This window comes from Suricata suricatta, chromosome 4 (genome assembly GCF_006229205.1).
Source record: "Suricata suricatta isolate VVHF042 chromosome 4, meerkat_22Aug2017_6uvM2_HiC, whole genome shotgun sequence".
Lineage (NCBI taxonomy): Eukaryota > Metazoa > Chordata > Mammalia > Carnivora > Herpestidae > Suricata > Suricata suricatta.
The window spans coordinates 73,820,146-73,839,801 of record NC_043703.1 but is presented as its reverse complement, the minus strand read 5'-3'; the positions used below and the strand labels follow the sequence as shown (position 1 = coordinate 73,839,801).

The 19,656-nt window shown below is 38.1% G+C and overlaps 1 protein-coding gene across 2 annotated transcripts in view; it reads right to left on the bottom strand.

Annotated features, from left to right (window-relative positions):
- Nucleotides 1–2,033: 2,033 nt before the first annotated feature.
- MTMR6 (myotubularin related protein 6) overlaps nucleotides 2,034–19,656 on the bottom strand; it is a 36,169-nt gene continuing 18,546 nt past the window's right edge. The window contains exons 6-14 of one of the 2 annotated variants that reach the window (XM_029936941.1): nucleotides 16,846–16,980; nucleotides 14,564–14,696; nucleotides 12,974–13,083; nucleotides 12,430–12,555; nucleotides 9,434–9,483; nucleotides 8,807–9,007; nucleotides 6,537–6,668; nucleotides 6,316–6,442; nucleotides 2,034–4,210 (exon numbers count right to left, since the gene is read on the bottom strand). In XM_029936941.1, coding sequence (XP_029792801.1) covers nucleotides 3,950–4,210; nucleotides 6,316–6,442; nucleotides 6,537–6,668; nucleotides 8,807–9,007; nucleotides 9,434–9,483; nucleotides 12,430–12,555; nucleotides 12,974–13,083; nucleotides 14,564–14,696; nucleotides 16,846–16,980 — 1,275 coding nt within the window. In that variant the 3' untranslated portion in view covers nucleotides 2,034–3,949. The remainder of the gene's footprint in view (nucleotides 4,211–6,315; nucleotides 6,443–6,536; nucleotides 6,669–8,806; nucleotides 9,008–9,433; nucleotides 9,484–12,429; nucleotides 12,556–12,973; nucleotides 13,084–14,563; nucleotides 14,697–16,845; nucleotides 16,981–19,656) is intronic. The other variant, XM_029936942.1, reaches the window with a different exon arrangement.

The following is a 19,656-nucleotide window of genomic DNA, read 5'->3' as shown; positions in this document are numbered from 1 at the left end:
GTGCTACAGTAAGAGCCCAAACTCTCAGTGACCCAAAGCAAAGGTTTATTTCTCACCCATCTTGCATAGCAATGTTTTTTTAAGTATGATGCCTCCCAAACTACTACTCTTGATAAGAAAGTAATTCTGCATGTCCTTTAAGAACAGAAGAGATGCTTACGGAGCAGGGCAAGTGGCTTAGAGTGTCATTCTCCTACCATTCTGCCACAGAGGCTCCAAAATATTGTTAAATGCAAAGGCTTCTGAATGTTGCTTTGGTTACACATTCCACTCTTTTACAAAAGTCGCTGAGCAAAGGCGTATTTTACTTGCTTAGAAATAGAGGAGCACTAATGCTGTTTAGAAAAATGGCAAAAATTGGTTTTTTTCTGATATGACAAGCACAGTAGTATGTATCCTCTTCTAGAGATAGTCCATCATTTTAGGGTACAGACTGTCTTTTTCTAGATACAGGTTTCTGAAGCTTACAGTCATGTATTTTTAAAAATAGGTTCTATGCTATAATTAACCCAAACATGTTAATGCCAGCTGTACTCCTGCATGGAAAAGCCAACAAAATAGCTAAACCTTGGCCAATGAAAAGGATCGACGTCACTGATAAAAGTCTGCAACTGGTCCTTACATAGTTTTGTAAGTGATCAGAATTTGACCCAACTTAGAATGCCAACTGAAAAAACTTTCAGTACTCTAAAGTTGACATGGAAAAAAAAAAAAGAGGTCAAAAACGGCTGTTCAAATGGTCAAAATGCAGACCACTGACTACAGTGAACACTGGTGAGGATGCACAGCAACGGCAACTCACATTCACTGTGGCAGGAACGCAAATGGTGCAGCCACTTGGGAAATTCTGGCAGTTTCTTACAAATTAAACATGCGCTTACCACACAACCCATTAATTGCACTCATTGGTATTTACCCAAAGGAGTTGAAAACTTCTGTCCACACAAAATCCTGCACACGGAGGTTTATAGCCAACTGTATCAAAATTACCATGCCTTGGAAACACCCCAGGTGCTCTACACCAGGTGGATGAATAAACTGTGGGACATCCAGACAACGGAATGTTACTCAGTGACAGAAAAGACATGAGTGAGCTATCGAGACGTGAAAAAACCTAGAGGAACCAGAGATGCACTTATTAAGGGAAAGAAGCCAATCTGAAAGGCCACATACTGTATGACACCTACTACGTGACACTGAGTGACACTGGTGAAACTGTAGAGACAGTAAAAGACCAGTGGTAGCCAGGGGTGGGTGGGTAGGGAAGAGATGAAGGGGGGGCTGGGGGGCCGGCGGCGCAGTGAAAATACTCTGTAGCTCTGTAGGACACTCTAAAGGTCACTATACCTTTGTCCAAAGCCCACAGAAAACACAACACCAAGACTAAACCCTAAGGTAAATCGTGGACTTTGAGCGATAATGATGTGTTGATTGATGTAGGTTTCTCAATTGTAACAAAAATACCACTCTGGTGGGGGATGTGAGAATTTTTGGACCTTCCTCTCAATTTTGGTGTGAACCTAAACTTCTCTTTAAAAAAAAAGAAGTCTTTTAAAAAATGGGGTGGGGAGAAATTCCTGATAGTACCTACTCTACCCTGCTACTCCACTAAATAAATTAAAAAAAGACTTCCTTCGGTCAAGATTCCCTGAGCTACTCTGGCCTAGCCAACCTATTCAAACACCCCCATACAAACTCCTTCCAGCAAGTCATTTTCCTGCTCACGTTTGCCTCCAGATCTGCCTTTGGCAAGACATTTTACCTTGAATGGATACACTTACGGGACACTGTCTTCCACCAAAATTAACACTATCAACTATATCTGCTGAACCTTTTAGTCCCTGTGCCCATTTTAAATATTTTGGTAATTACTTTTATGTAAGTTATATTTCATCATCAACCTTTTGGAAAATGAACTGCTCAAACCTTCTACTGTTACGATTAGTATAATGTGCAGGTCCATTTGTCTAAGCAAGGAAAGAAAAAAAACAACCACAACTTGATGCCAATTTTTTTTTTACAAAAGAAAAATATTCAAAGTAAAATATGAACATTTAATTACCTTTAAATAATGTATGTAATAATTTACATGCTATACATTTGCAAACACACTGAACATAAATTCAATTTTAGAAGACACATACACAATCTGCTTTTTGCCAACACATACCCTGCAGGTCACTTCAGATCTAACTGATGTCTCAGTCTGTGTGTGAGCACATAAATACACAAACATATGCCTGAAGTTGAAGATAAACCAGGAACACCTGAATATGAGAAGTGTGTCACAGAAGATTCTCAAACCACAATCAGTAACCGGAACCAAGTAACAAGGCACAAAAGCTTCCCTTTGTAGTCACAAAGATTGTTTCCTGTCCCAGTGCTTACGGTGGAATAGGCTTGGCTAAATCACAAACTACATTTTATAGTGCATTTCTGTCACTGTTTAAAAAGGAGCATTTTTCTTTTCACATAACGCGTTACACAAAAGCACTGAAAAAATAAATGGGATTAGGTAAATTCTCATACAATAAAGCTTTTTTCCCATGTGAAAAAGATACTTGTTTATGCTCAAAACTAATACAATAGGTATAAGAACAGTAACGAGAAGCATTAGGGATTTTATGCAGGTTTCTTACTACCCCTGAATCATCTCTGACCAGCCGTGTTACTTGAACCTTCAATTTGAAAGCCAGCTGAGTGAGACTGTCAATTGCATGTGATTTTTTTTTTGTCATTTTAAGATATGTTACTAGCACACAGAACAGGTAACATAACATGGCAAGATGAAACTTTTCCTAGCATGTAAGTTATTTTGCTAAACATTAACTTTGTACTAGGCTATCCTTAATTTTCCTTTTTTTCCCTATGTTAACGGATAATAAAAAAATGTTCCACATAGAAATGGCTGCTTTAAAATTCATGCAACCAAGCAAAATCTAAACTATCTGTACTTCCCTTTTTTAACCCCCAAATTTGGGGGAAACTAAAAGTTTGTTTTAGGAAGAGCAGCTCATTGAAAGATAAAACAGTATTTACCTATATACTCTTCACTGTCTCTAAAACAGTTTGAGAGCCTTAGTTTTTTAAAGTTATACAGTTAAAGAAGAAATAAAGCCAACCGCAAAATATCAAAAGAATGCACTTATCCATACATAAAAGACAGTCAAATATGTTTACACAGATTCAAGAACTCGGTAATCTAAGTTGTAAATAATGCCATCAAGTGTAGCATTGCACAAACTGTCATTAGAATTAAACCTTCGGTTTTATTAATTTTGAATGTGAAAGTGGGACCAGCTAACCAGGAACCTAACAGTGTGCTTGCACATCTGTTTATACAGGAGTACCACAGCATGCAACGGTAATGAAGAGTGCAATTCTTTATAGACAAAACAAGGCTGACTAAAAGGAAAAAACAAAAAACCCTGCTCTCGACTTTAAAACTTAAGAGTAAAGAATACATTGAGATTTTAAGGCTTTCTTAGAAATATTTTTCATGGCACTTCAACATTAAACATCACTAATAGGAAGAATATGTAAATACTTGTAGGTTAGATAATCAGAAGCCCATGCCATGTTAACTATTAAGTTAAGGGAGAGTTTGGTCACATTTTGTTTTCTGGCAATTAAATTAGAGTTAGAGAAGGTGATTTATGTTTGGCTGTAATTAACATAAAATCATACAGAGGTGTCAATTCACTAGTAGAGAGTACAAATTGTATTTTGACTAACTCTGCCGATACCACTCATTTCTTAACTGAAAAGTCATTCCTTGCTGGAAACGTAATTAAACAGCCTTATTTCTCTCACAAGAGCAGTTATTATCCTTCCTTCAACTATTCGACTCCAAGACCATTGCCAGACAAATTCCTCTTCGTCACGTGCACAGGTCATTCTCACAATCCGTTTCTTGCACTGCAGTAAGTCCAGAAAACACTCTACGAATCTAACAGGTCATTCTGGCCACACCATACTCCAAGCTGACCACGCCGGGTTCCGCTTTGGAAAACTCTTCAGCGTATTCCCTGTAACGGTTATCTGCTGGGTTGCTGCCCTCTATAGTTCGAAGAGCATGATTCACAGGTAACAGAGTTTGCTCCTTAAAACACAAGGAAGTTTTGAGGGTAGGAGATTCAGGATGAATTGAATTTATTAATTCCTTGGTGAGAATTCCATCTGTTGGCTTATTTTTACATTGCTTAATTTTCTAGAACAGATATGTAAACAAAAATTACTAGTAGCACATAACTACATGTTCAATACAGGTCAGATGAACGAAGAAACCATGCTTTTGCAAATGTTCTCATTATGAACAGTTCAAAGTTAAACCTCAAAAAATTAATAAAATCTAGTGCAGAAGAGTAAGACATCATTGAGAATCCTGTTCACACAGCTTTTATAGTGAAAAATGGTTATTACATTTGACTGCAAAAGATCCTAAGCCTTCATGTTTGAAAAGGATATACATTACCTGGAAAATACACAAAGTAAACATTTTATAATGAAAGAACCTTGTCTGAGACCTTCACCCTGAATCTCAACCGTATAATAAACACATACTTATTTGCCTAAAGGTTTTATTGCCTAAAGAACTTTCTTACCTGGTTTCCCTGTACTGGTTTGTTAGGTGAACACAACCAGCTCTAGGACACTTTTTTTTTCTACACAGAATACATGATTTTAAACGTATTCTTTGGCAGAGTATCATGCTCTCCAAATCCCTGGACTGATCTCCAGGCAATCTGCTGTGTCACCTACGTCGTGGGCCTGCTTCTCTTTTTACATGTCCTCCTACTGTTTCCTCAAGCGATTAGTTACCTCTTTTTCTGACAGATGACTAAGGAACAGTCCTGCCTGACTGGCAGACATGACCGTCTGAGTTACAACTGTCCAGGATTTTTAAAGTATGTACTGATCCTTTTTGCTTATGTATGATGACACAGAAAAGATTATAAGCAAGTCTTAGAGCGGAGAGACACTTCTTAAACAAGATACAAAGAAGGCATACAACATGACGACTGATCAATTTGCCTGTATATAAAACATACCATAAATAAAATGGAATAGACAAGAATGGACTAAATGAAGCCACTTCATATATCTTTATACATTTATCTCAAAGAATTAGTGTCTGGTATATAAAAAACTCTTACAAATCAATTAGGAAGAGGCAAATATGCTAGCAGAAAAATGAGTGGAGGTGGGAATAAGCCATTCACAGAAAAGGAAAAACCAGATGGCCAGCATATATATGAAAAGTCATTCAACCTCATTGTTACCATGGAAATCCCATTCTGCAGCTGCTGAATGGACAGACTATGATGTATGCATATAAGAAAATATTATACAGTAGTTATTAATAAAACACAAATTAAAGCTATATGTATCAACATGGATAAATTTCAAAACAACGTTGAGTAAAATGAAGCCTGACAATGTAACAACCTTGATGGAATTTTACACCATGCGGTCCCTCAAGCTGGTTGAAGGGTGCACGTGCATTCATGTTGTCTGCTGCTCTTTTATACCTTATTAAAAATATGTGCTTTTGTATTTTTTAACAAATATTAAAAATAATATTTTAAATCATACAAAACAATCTTGTAAGTTGTGGATAAAAAAACATATAGTAGAAGTATAAAAATATGCACAGGAATAATTCACACTAAATTCAGCCCAAAGTATGTGGGGATGGGCTGAGTAGGAGCATACAGGATCTTGAAATACGTCTATCATGTTTCATTTCTTAAAAAAAAAACACATACGCGAAAGTTCTGAGGTATGATAAATATTAAAATCTCAAAAAGCTAGGTGGTAGCTACCTGAATGTTTATGTTCAGATTTCTACTTTCCTGTTGACTCCTGAACAACACAGGGGTTGCAAGAACCAAATCTCCCTGCAACCAAAAATCCACATGTAACTTCTGACTCCCCAAAAACATAACTACTAATAGCCTGCTGTTGACTGGAATCCTTACCAATAGCATAGGCAGTCAACTGATACATATTTTGTATGTTATAATATATTATATGCTGTATTCTCACATAAAGTAAGCTAGAGAAAAGAAAATGTTATTTAGAAAAGCATAAGGAAGAGAAAGAACATTTACAGTCCTGTGCTATGTTTGTAACAAAAAATCCACTTGTAAATGGGCCTGTGCATTTCAAATCCATGTTGTTCAAGGGTTGGCTGTTCAACATTAGAATAAGCAGAACTTATGAGGTTTCTATATACCACAATTTACACTGACAACATAAGAAACTAATTTAATATTCCAAACGTATTATATGAAGATACTTCAGAATACTTACCGATTCTAAGTCTTCAATATCTTTTTCTAACTGCTTATTTTGCTCATTCATATTCATAATTATATTAAACACAGACTGTCTAGGATGCAATGTTCGGTCAAATTGGTGGTACATGTTTCTCCAAAACCTTTATGGCAGAAACAAAAAACAAAAAAACCCACAGCTCAATAAATCATGTTTGAGAAAAACCAAGTATAAATACCTCAATGATGCCAACTTACTTAAAGTTGAAAGACACTGTATTCGGCTCCAAAACTGTAAATTTCGGAGATGTGGAAATGTAGAGTGGATTTAGGTACTTCTTCTGGTCGTCCAGGAGAAATGGCCACAGGGAGTAAGTCTTCTCTTTCAACCTTAGTGTGACCAAAAGAACAAAGACCTTTCCCACAGAGGCTAAAAATCATTGTTATAAATCCAGCAATTGCTTCCCAAGTAGATTTGTTTTCATTTTTCCTTCTATTAACAGTCCAACCTCAACCTTACCTTGTCTCTGCATTCTGTATTCTCCCTTTTCTCCTTTTTCACTCATAATCATGAAGTAGATAAAACCATGTCTTTTGGAACATAACACAGATCTACCACTTCTCTCACCACCACACACGGTAAGGGATTCCTTTCAACTGCCACAGCCTTGTAAACACGGTCTCTGTGATACCTGTCTCCAGTCCCCCTAAACATGTACACAGAGTAAGATGCTTGTAGCATTCTTTGCCTCGTTCTCTTACCTCTATTGGGGCTGTGGTACGAGTAATTCCAGAGCAGGGATGCATGTTAAGTGTGAACGAGCACAAGCAAAGGAAATTAGGAAAAATCAGGTCATTATTCAATAGTAAAAAGATGCCAATTATATGGCAATTTTAACAATAAGTTAGGTGAAGTAAGTGGATAAAGGGTAGAATGGTTTCGACAGTATATTTACTAAATAAACGTAGAAGAGACAGGGAGAAAAGCTTGTTCATTTTTCTCTGATCCCTGAGAAAGGGAAGTTCTTAGGGAAAGACTCATAGGAAGTATGTGCTTCTATTACCATCTTCTTTTTTGAGAGGATGTTCGGCACTAACTGAAATGATAGTTTTTCCTAAAATATCTCTGTACTCAGAGTCACCTGCTCCAAATTATGATAAACTGTAAATGACTACAGCACAGAGCTAAAGTCCCAGTGCTCTGTGATTTGTTCATCTCTGTCACACTGTATTTCGGCTGTAATTCCCTTTACACATCTTTAGAATCTTCCATGTGCTCTCAGTTCTGCTTTCGACTCAGTTGAGAGTGAGAGTCGGTGGCTGTCTTCAAATTACTACCAGACTTAGCTTCTCTAACATGTCTCTTGGATATGCAAGAACCTACAACTGCTCTCTACTGACATATAAGACATCTAAACTCAGAAACTCAACCTCAAAAACTAATAAGAACATCTCACGGCCTTGTCCCACATCTCTGAATCAAGATCCAGCAAGAAACCACTATTACCAAAGACTGGTTAGGAAAGAACAGATAGGAGACCCAGTTCAGATGCACTATAGCCAACATATCTTCCCCTGACAACTCTCTGCTTAGAAATGTGACAACTGTGGCACTGGGGGACTCAGTCAGCTGAGTGTCCAGTTCTTGAGGTCAGTTCAGGTCACGATCTCACAGTTCGTGGGATAGAGCCCCGTGTCGGGCTCTGCAATGACAGCATAGAGCCTGCTTGGTATTCTCTCTCTCTCTGCCCCTTCCCATGAGTGAACATGGGCTCTTTTTTTCTCTCTCTCTAAATAAATTAACTTTCAAAATAATTTTTTTTTAATTATTTTTTTAACATTTATTTTTGAGAAAGAGAGAGACAGAGCATGAGTGGAGGAGGGACAGAGACAGAGGGAGACACAGAATCTGAGGCAGGCTCCAGGCTCTGAGCTGTCAGCACAGAGCCCAACACGCAGCTTGAACCCATGAGACCCAAGATCATGACCTGAGCCGAAGTCAGGAACTTAACTGACTGAGTCACCCAAGCCCCCCCACCCAATAAAATTATTAAAAAAAAAATTTAAGAACTATAAGGTCTCATCTTACCTTAAAACCAAGAGTTTAAAAATTCTTTACCAAACTTTAAAACTTGGTGATGAATATTTTGTAGTAAATGAAATAGCATAAGGCTTTTCTGTTCTAAATACATATTGATACTAGAAAGGCACATGAAGGGGGTCTTATTTCTTGTTCTGGGCGCAGGTCACATAGATGGAGAAGTTTTACACTTGTTGAGCTTCATACTTACACTACATGTACTTTTCTATAGGTATGCCAGCTTTCAAAACAAATTTTTAAAATGTGATTTTACTATTAACCTGAGGAAGTTAAGGATCTTCAGAAGGTACTTAGCTTCAGGAATACAGACAATAAAATTCAATTCTAGTACAAACTGTCTAGATATCTTATTATGTTCAACTATGATCTGCATTAGACCTCAGCTCAAGAGGATTAAAAAAAGGCCACTTGAAGCAAACCATCTTACTTGAGTTCTTCTCTTTCCTTCTGACAATTTCCAAGGAAGTTTCCAAATTGGCATGAATGAATATGCTCATGGATCTGAAGAAGAAACGCTTCATTGAACTCAAAGGCTTGTGGAAACTGTTCGGTCAGATGCCACACACATTCCAAGAACTGAGTGAACACTGGTGAGACTTCCTTTGGGTCACCGTCCAAATGGCCACACCTGACCCCCCCCAGAAAGCACAAGCTTTAAAAATGCCTCTGAGCGAAGACAAGTGTTCAGGTATTATTAAATTTTAACACACACACGAACCTAAAACACTGTTATATTGGCACTAAAAAAGCATATTTTTATTAAAGCAATTTAAACCTATGAGTTTTTCAACCACACCTTTAAAGGGTATGTTACTTTCTAAGTACCACAATCCAGACAAGAAGGAAGGTAATAAATTGCCATAAAAGTTAACAAAAGCATGAGAATTGAAAGAAAGAACAGAAAAAATTAAATCAGTTTTCACACACACACAAAAAACAATAGCGCTCTCACCTCCCATTGGACATGTGAGTTCTTGGAGAACAGAAATATTCCAGCACTCTAGGATAGTTTTATTAATTTTACAAAATATATAAATGTAAAACTATGACTCACCTCTCTGAAAACTTATGTCCAAAAGAGATCCAATCCTTTTCTATTAAAACCTTTACGAAAAAAAGTAAAGTGTAATTTATAACTGCTGTCAATTTCTTCTGTTTAAAATGGATTAAATCCTATTATTTTAACCATAGCATTTACCCTTTTAACTTACGGCTGCAAACAAAACAAAACCAATTTTTGTTTAATTATAGGCAAAAGGCAGAAAGAACCTGGGTTAGGGGGTGGTTTAGGAAAGAGTAAAAGTGATGCGTAAAAGAATTAGGGTAGTCCTGTGAGCGAATCACTCCAGTTGTATTTACTACACTGTAAATGAAAAGTACATGTGATAAAGCACTAGTACATTTAGATTTTATATCTGCATAGTAAAAACACTAAGAAAATATAAATCAAAACGTTAACAGTGGTTAACTGTGCGTGGTAGACTGGGATGCGTTTTAAACCGTCTGGCTTACTTGTACATTACTTACACAGGGCTTAACCGAAGGGGGAAAAAAGATAAAGAGACCAATGACATATTCAAATTCAAATGTTGATATCTAACCTCTTGAATGAACTGTCTTTATCTGTTTTCTCTGTCATAACTCTACTGAAGGAACAGGATTCTAATCTTTTTCAGTCTCATTTACGTAATGTATATTCTGAGTATTTACTATGCCACGTAATTTCATAATATGACCACCAAATACATTTCCGGTACCAAAGCTGCCACAGGTAGCTTCTCTGTTTCGCTGTGAATCTCCCCAGAAGGCCATGTCCCGTGACGGGGAAGGACGCAGAGTCTGCAGCCTGGTGGCATGGGTCCAGATCCAAGCTCTGCACTCCTGCTCTTGGGTGACGTCAGGTAAGTCTTCAGGCTGGAGCCCCAGGTGCTGCCGCAGGCCCCATCTGCGAGTCCTGTGCACATCCACGTCCAGAACTTTACTCCGTATCTTCCTCACAAAACTTAGCTGTCTGCTTCTTTCAGCAGAGAGTGAGAGAGCAGCATTGTCCATCCTGCCAACTGAGTCCAGATCCGGGAAATCTTCCTGGAAGGGGCCTCCTGTCCTCCACCACACGGTTATCTGGGGATGGTTCTCACTGACTCTGCTTTCTCAGCATTCCTGGAGGCTGAACCCTGCCCTCTGGTACCGTGTGGGACTGTCTCACTCCGGGCCCTCTTTCTATCTTGAGCTGTCCTACCAGATTCTGCCGTGGCCTCCCAGCCTCCATCACCCACTCATTTCCGCCTTGAAGACACCGAGCCATCTTTTTACAAGGAAGATCCGAGCAAGTACCGGTTCCTCTACTTAAAGCCCGCTAGTGGCTCTCACTACCCAAAGAAGGCGAATGCCAAATTCTGATCTTCTCTTCCTGAGGCCTTCCTCCCACCATGCCCTTCTGCCCCCGGCAGCCCGCTCGGGCAGCCTGAGCGCCAGCAGGAAGCTAAGAACCATGACTTCATTAGCGTGTCTTGCAAAGGATCAAAGCGGAGATGGCAGAGAAAATGGTCCTCGCCTTGCACTCCCAAGGCAAGCTGCACACCATTTTCTTAGGAGCAACTCCATTCAGCTATCCCAAGATTCAGGACGTCCATGTCACCAAACAAGGCAACTGAATGGGATCTGGGGATGTTAAACTGTCCACTGCTTTAACGGTGGCCCTGCAGTTCATCATTCTAACTAGTAAACACTTCCTACCCCTTCCTTCGATTCACTGACTTCACTACCATGAGTTAAGATGCAAATTTTGAAAGTGTAAGTTAATCTAATCCTATGTTAAAGGACAAAGAGCAGGAGCCAGGGCTTTAGCTTCACAAAGTAGAAAATCCAGGGGTGCCCAGGGGACTCAGTTGGGTAAGAGTCACACTCAGGCTCAGGTCATGATCTCATAGTCAGTGGGTTCGAGTCCCACGTCAGGCTCTGTGCTGATAGCTCGGAGCCTGGAGCCTGCTTTTCAGATTCTGTCTCTCCCTCTCTCTCTGCCCCTCCCCTAATTGTGCTCTGTCTGTCTCTCTCACTTTCTTTCTCTCAAAAATAAGTAAACGTTTTTGAAAAATTAAAAACAAAGTAGAAAATTTATCCAACTAGAAATCTAATCTTCAGATATAAAACATGCTTCCTAATGTGTAATTACAATGAACAAATAAAAGAGTCTTAAATAGAAAGTTTTTCTAGAATATAATATTTTTAAATGTTTTTATTATTTATTTTTGAGTGAGAGAGAGAGAGACAGAGTGCCAGCAGGGGTGGGCCAGAGAAAAAGAGAGACACAGAATCCGAAGCAGGCTCCAGGCTCCGAGGTGTCAGTATAGAGCACAATGTGGGGTTCTGAACCCATGAACCGCGAGATCATGACTTGAGCTGAAGTCAGACGCTCAACTGACTGAGCCACCCAGGTGCCCCTGAAATATAATTTTTAAGTACTCTTATTTGTGCCTTGTTTTACTCTATCATTCATATTTGTTGGATAAAAATGAGGGAGAAAATACTGAAAATTTCTACTATAACATTTTAGAGAAGAACTATTAATTGGGTCATCAGGGTGGCTCAGTCAGGTGAGTGTCTGACTTTGGCTCAGGTAATGATCTTGTGCTTCCTGAGTTCAAGCCCCGCATTGGGCTTGCTATCAGCCTGTCAGCACAGAGCCCACATCAAATCCTCTGTCCCCTTCTCTCTGCCCCGCCCCCTGCTCAACCTCTCCCTGTCTCAAAAAATTAAAATAAACACATGAATAAATGAATTAGAAACCTGTTTTCAAAGAGCTGGCACAAAGTGAAATCATTGTGACTCAAGGGACCTCAGCACTACGCACATTTTGGGCCCCGAAATTCTCTGCTTCAGGGGCGATCCTACATGGTACGGAGTATTAGCAGCGTCCTATGCCTCTTAAATGTCAGTTAAATCCTTTTCTTTGTAACAATCAAAACTGTCTCCTAACACTGCCAAATGTGTCCTGGGAGGACGGAGTCACTCCTAATTGAGAACCACTGGTCTGGCCACATCACTCCTTACCACAAATCCTTTGATTGTCCTGTAGTAGGGGTCCAGCAGGAGAGAGCCAAGGGCACAGACCTGAGACGTCCTGTCCCAGCCATCAGAACAATGCACCAGCACACTGGCACTTTCAACCATTACTGCCTGCAGAGAAAAACCATGTACTTAGATTGTAGCAGAATACACTTGAGTTACTTAAAAATGACACTATCAAGTACTGTGTCACACAGAAGGGCAAGGACTGCAATAATAATGTTGTCATCGTAATTTCCAAAAAACAAACAAACAGCAACAAAAAGAGACAAAACACAATAAAAACACAAAACAAACAGACAAAAAACAAAACCAAAATTGCTGTTTCAAAGTATTTAGGGATTTTTTTTTAAGTCTCTACATGAAATGCTACATTATCTTTTAAAGCTCAAATTAAAGCAAGTCTCATTAAGGAGGTAACACATAATAGAACTTATGTGACTGGAAAGGATGCCAGCTTCCAACAGAATAAATGTACCTTCCCAACCGGTATAAACCCCCAAACCAAATATGAGCGAAGAAGAGTTACTTTGGCTAAGAAGATGGCTGCGTCCAGAACAGCTTTGATGTGGCGAAGCCATCCTGAGCTCTCCAAACCAGAGTAGAAATCACTGACAGAAAGCCCTTTGGTACCATTGACTAAAACAGAGGAAAAAAAACTTCAATTAGAATAAGGCCACAGCTTCCACTTGTCCTATTCAAGCTCTGAGTTCAATAAGAAAAAGAAGAGAACAAAATAAAAAGCAAGACTGTGTACGTGAAAAAATGCTATTAGAAGCTCAATAATGGACTTTTAGGTATATTTTTGTCATTCTTTAAAAAAAGCTCCAATCTCTTTAAAAAAAAAATCTTATGTGCAAAGTGTTTAAAAAGTCTGGCTCTTTTCAATTAAAGGATTTTAAGTTTACTTTTGAGACAGTGAGCAAGTGAGCATGAGCAGGGAAGGGGCAGGGAAAGAGGAAGAGAGAGAATCCCAAGCAGGCTACGCACTGCCAGTGTGGAGCCCAAAACTGGGGTTTGAACTCATGAAACATGAGATCATGACTTGAGCCTAAATTAAGGGCACTTAACTGACAGAGCCACCCAAGGCATCCCCCAAAATCTGGTATTTTACTTTTGTTTAACATTTGTAATTTTTTAATTTAAAAAAATTTTTTTAAGTTTATTTATTTATTTTGAGAGAGGGGTTAGGGGAGAGTGAAGGAGAATCCCAAGCAGGCTCTGCACTGTCAGCACAGAGTCCAATGTGGGGCTCAACCTCCTGAACCATGAGATCACGGCCTGGAGTTGAAATCAAGAGTTGGACACTTAACCAACTGAGCCACCCATGTGCTCCTGATATTTTAATTTAAAATAAAAATGTTTAATGTTTATTTATTTTTGAGAAACAGAGAGCACAAGTGGGGAAAGGGCAGAGAGAGAGACACAGAATCCAAAGCAGGCTCCAGGCTCCAAGATGTCAGCACAGAGCCCGATACAGGGCTCAAACCCATGAACTGTGAGATCATGACCTGAGCTGAAGCCAGATGCTTAACCGACTGAGCCACCCAGGCGCCCCTGATATTTTAATTTTTAAAATTCCACACCATGATGGAAAGATACCTTAATACTTAAACAGACTATCACTATCATCAAGTAATCTTCACTGCACAGACTAAGAAAGAATATCTATCTAGCAATAGCAATTTCTTGCAAGACCATTAGAACTGTGCTGTCCAATACAATAGCTACTCCCTGGACACGGCTACTGACGTATGGGCAGTCCAAACTGAGATGTGTTGTAAGAGTGTAAAATACACTCTAGTCAATTTTGAAGACTTAAAGAAAAGAACCCTAAAATGTGTCATTACTAAATTTATACTGATTACAAAATTTTAGAAATTTTGAGACAAACTGCTTTAATCTTTTTAGTTCACCAAAACATCATGAAAAACATGTTAACACAATGTTTTTAATATATTAGGTTAAATAAGTACATTATTAAAATTAATTTCAATTTTTTTTTACTTTTTTGACTGTGACTATAGGAAAATTTCAAATTAATTTAAAATTTTATAATCGGCCTAGCATTATATTTCTATTAGACAAAGTTGCCTCAAAGGTGAGCAATAATTCATACCTTCCAATAACTTCTGAAGGCTGGACCGCATGACATGAATATTTTCAATTCCAACAAATTGAAATCTAATATTAGAATAGTTGTCTTCATTTTCATAACCTTTTCCAGCTGCTCTGTTGGCCATTGCATTCAGCTAAAATTCAAAGTTTTAGAAATTTTGAGACAAACTGCTTTAATCTTTTTAGTTCACCAAAACATCATGAAAACACTGAATAAACCATATTTTAGCAGAGAGTTTAAAGAACTCTTCAAAATTGAATATGCTATCATTTTTTAATAAATAAAAGTGCCACATATGTTATTAACAGTAAAGAAGGACACTATAAGGTAACAACATGATTGCTATATGGTGGAAAGTTCAGACAAGAAGTTCCCTATAAATAATTTACAAAACTAATTCACTTATGTTTTTAGTCAGTTTTCCATGTTTGCAGTATTTCCAAAAAAAAAAAAAAAAAGTATCTCTTATCTGAATCCTAAATGATTCAGAGAGGAGAAGAGTTGGGAAGTTTTTCTGTTACAGAATGAATGAGATTCACCTCAGAGTGAGCCTGTGGAGCAGCTGATCAACATAGAGCCACACAGGCCTGAAGAAGCCAATCTGAGATACAAGTCAGAGGATCTGAGGTCCTCCATGTTAGAGATCACCGGAGGCCCACTTGGTATATACCATGGCATGTAATTCTCTAGCCTGACAGATGTCCAAGAACTGGGCCCAAATAAACTAACTAACTGGTCCCTAAGGAGAAAACAGACTGCCAGTAGGCCCAATGTATTTGGTCACTAGATCAAATGCAAAATTTCATTTAAGACTTGGCATGTTTCAATTTTTTCAGACTAGGATTTCATATTGTACATTATTATAGTTTACTAAGTATTCTTATCAACTTGGATGAAAGAAAACCTAAACTGGAAGAAAAAGTCACTTTTCATTCAGTGAATGGGGGGCCCAGTTTGATAACAAGAACAGTTCCATTCTAGCTGCTAGCTCACTGATTATTAAGCACGTAAGGTGAGAATTAGAGATTAAAACGCTTCCACATTATTACTACATAAATTTGAGCCTAACTACTGTAACAAAACAATCAGAGGCCCGTTTTGTGTGTAGAGGTCAATTACACAAATAAGAGGTACTAGGTCCTGAGAAACAGATCGCCCTCAGGCTTCGGATTCAGAAAGTCTCATGTTACAATTTTTTATATCTAACTTCATCTAAAAGTAGTTCTGACCTATAAACCCACCCAGATGAGACAAGGGAGTAAAATAAAATTTGTCTTACAAGAGATATCACCAACATTCTAGACTTCTAAGAACCTCTTTTCTTGTTAACAAGATGAAAGATTATCAAATTATCAACTTCTAATTTTTAATACTTCTTAATTTACTCAAATTAATCTTATCTTCTGTTTCATCCATTATCTTTTGTGAGACTGCACAATGATGTTTTAGAATGACTTCTAAAACAACTACCATTCCTTTCAACAAAACTGCCTAAAATCGTGTTCTATATCGCTCACTCGCTTTTTCTCATCGCTTTCTCTTATTTTCTCATCATTCCAGATTTTTGAAGAAATCCTCACTATAATTCTGCCAATGTCCTTTTGTGTAGCCCACCAGCTCTGCATGCGATGCTATAATAAAAATTAAAAGTCATGTTAGCTTTACCATTGAAGGTTTTAATTACTTTAGTTTCAGGGTCCTATATGCATTAGTTGTCTAACTGTGTTTATAAAAAGAAAAAGGGATTCTGACATTTGGCCCAATGATAAAAATTTGACCTAACATTATAGATGCCTAACAGAACAACCATTTCCTGTTTACTACTTATAATTCTCTAGTTCAATGTTTCCTAAGTTAACTCACTATTTTCCTTATTTTCTTGAGTATTTCAAATTAAGGGTCATTATTTTAATGAAAAGTATTTTGACAATTAAAAATTCTACCAAAAAATTAGTAAGATTTTCTAATTTTTCACCACACACACTCTATTAAATATTTCTTCACAGTAATGTGAGACTTAACACCTCATCAAGAGTTCTCCTTATAAAGTCGAGCTTTCCTAAATTGACATATAAATCAGGAAACATATGAAATCACACATCTGGGAAATGAGTCCTCTAAGTTGGTGTCCTTTAAAAGACTGCTTTCCTCAGTACATTAGCCTCAGTTAACTTAAAACTAGGATTCAGACAGGTTGATTATGGGCAGTTAGATCAAACTTCATTACTGAAAGTCACAAAGAGAATTCAACAAACAGACTGTACTGTATCCAAGACACATACTTTGGGCCTGGTGTCCATGACATACATGCAGTGGTTGACTGGGTTGGCTTTGCTGATGGCCTGCAGCAGGTGCTCATCCTCCAGGCACCTGGCACTGAACCCGGACAGTGGCTGACTGCATCGACAAATGGCAGCCTATGTTTAAAAGGACAGAAAACAGATTATCCAAAGATGTCTCAAACATGTCTAAAAAATGCTTAAGAGAAAAACAAATGTTAAAGTCAAACACGTAACCTTTTTAAAAGCTGGCAAGACTATTAGAAGACGCTAACTCTGAAATACTATTAGAATTAAAACACTATTTGAATATGTTGATGTTATGTAAGTTTTCCCAATATTCTCTTCTACTAAGAAACTGAAATGTCTCCTGACCTAGTATGATGAAAAATTCTTCAATTCTAAGAAGCAACACTTGGTCAATTCTTGATCATGTAACGTACTGAGATACGTGCATTCTGTGCTCTCGATTATAAGATACTCTCCACTCAAGTTCAAGTAAGGGATAAGTCAATAAAGGCAGAACAAAATTTTTTTAAAATAGCACCATTTGAGCTTTTACTTTCCAGCTTTCAGATCTCCACTCAGAAATCAGCAATCTTAATATAAAATGAGACATAAAGTGAGAAAAATGAGCTTCAGTTCAAATTTGAGTTAAAATATAGTCAATCTAAGAGGTCAAAAATATCTGTAAGAAGTAGTGAGTGTTGGGTTAGACATTCACTATTGTTTAATGTCTTAATGAAAGGTTGAAAGATTTAGACCCATGTACTTGTTTTCTCCAATCTCATCCATACCAATTCCAACTTAACTCTATCCAAGATTACAACCATAGTATTTAACATTAAGGAAAAAAAGTATACATATATTAAGACATTCACATATTTTAAATTCACACACAAAATAAAACTATGATTATCTAATAAAATAGAAGAAAATGAGGATTGCTTTACAACATTCTTTTCAGACATACTTTCTTGATTTATTAAATTGGGCACTGAATATCTATTTTCAGCCAAGCTTTCCAATAAATACTGTATGCAAACGTGGGTGTGCCAAATAGAGGCCATACTCAGTCATCATTCCCGATGACTTTGTTATGAAGAGTAGATTAGGAATTTCTGTTTAAAGTTTTACTTTTTACCTCTGGCTCCCTTTGAAAACTGAACTAAAGTTCTAATAAAGACATCTAAAATGTAGAAAATCAAAAGATCAAAGAGAATGGAAAAGGAAAGGAAAACAGAGTAGAGATGTTAATAAAATTTCAGGAAATGAAAGCAGATTGACAAGTAATAACCAATTTACCAGAACAAAGAAAGCTGCCAAGTTGTTATAAGTCAACAAGAACCAAGTATTCTGAGCAGCAAAATCCTGGAAAGGGATTTACCTCTGAAAGCCTGAGCCAGAATATAACTGAAAATAGAACTGGTTGAATATCTGTATGGGAACTACTTAAGGCTCCCAGACCCTGAAGACAAAGTTTATTCTATGAAAAGGATTAACCTGAAGACTCTGGACAACAGACACAGCCGTGGGCATAACCTGCACAAAACAAGAGGATGGGATGGGGGACACCTGGGTGGCTCCGTCCAGCATCCAACTTCAGCTCAGGTCCTGATGTCACAGTTCCTGAGTTTGAGCCCGGCATCAGGCTTGCTGCTGACAGCTCAGAACCTGGAGCCTGCTTTGGATTCTGTTTCTCCCCTTCTCTCTCTGCCCCTCCTCTGTTCACACTCTGTTTCTGTCGTCTCTCTCTCTCTCTCTCTCTCTCTCAAAAATAAATAAACATCAGAAAATAATTTAAAAAGGGGCACCTGGGTGGCTCAGGCAGTTAAGCATCCGACTTCAGCTCAGGTCATGTTCTCACGGTTCATGGGCTTGAGCCCTGCGTCAGACTCTGTGGTGACAGCTCAGAGCTGGAGCCTGCTTCTGATTCTGTGTCTCCCTCTCTCTCTCTGACCCTCCCCTGCTCATACTGTCTCTCTCTCTCTCAAAAAAAAAAAAAAAAGAAAGAAAGAAAGAAAAAAAAATAGAAAAAGAATCCAAAGCTAGAGATCATACATGCACACAAACTTCTAAACAGCTCTGTAGCACCTTGCTTTTAAATATAAGAGGGCAGCTAAGGATCAGACATTTTGAAAGGCACAAAAAACAAACAAAAAAATAAACAGAAAAAAGGGAACTCTGAGCAACAGACAAGTAATGTGGGGTGCAAAAGAATTCTTTTAAAAAAAATCTTTATCATCTTCAGAGAACCCAGCCAGCACAGCTAAGAAAAGTGTCTAAAAAGTTCAGAAAATAGGAAAGAGTTCTTAGATTTTAAATATGGTATAGCAAAAATAAAGAAGTGGACTAGAAACAAAGTTGAGAAAGTCTAAAAAATAGAAAGAGATGGAAAATAGAGAAAATTAAGAAAAACGGAAGTTTACAGAAGCACCCTTGGCAACTAACAAGCACGCACACGCGCGCGCACACACACACAAAGTACAAAGAAAAGTAACAGAAGACAGGAAGTTACCAAAGAAACAGAGAAGTAATTTCCCAAAAGTGAGCTCCCAGACACAATTTTTAAAAACATGCCAAGGCACTTCCCTCAGAAATTTCAGAACACGAGCGGGGAAAAGCAGATCCTAAAAGCTTCCTGAGGAGAAACAATCAGGTCACAAAGGACCAGGAGTCAGAAGTGGCAGGGAACCACCCAACTTCCCAGCGGTTACATACAGGACAAGCGCTTCCTCTCTCTGAACTGCAGGTTCCCCATGTGAGAGTTACAGGGAGTTAGCAGAGGCTGCCTTAAAAGATCCTTGTGGGGGG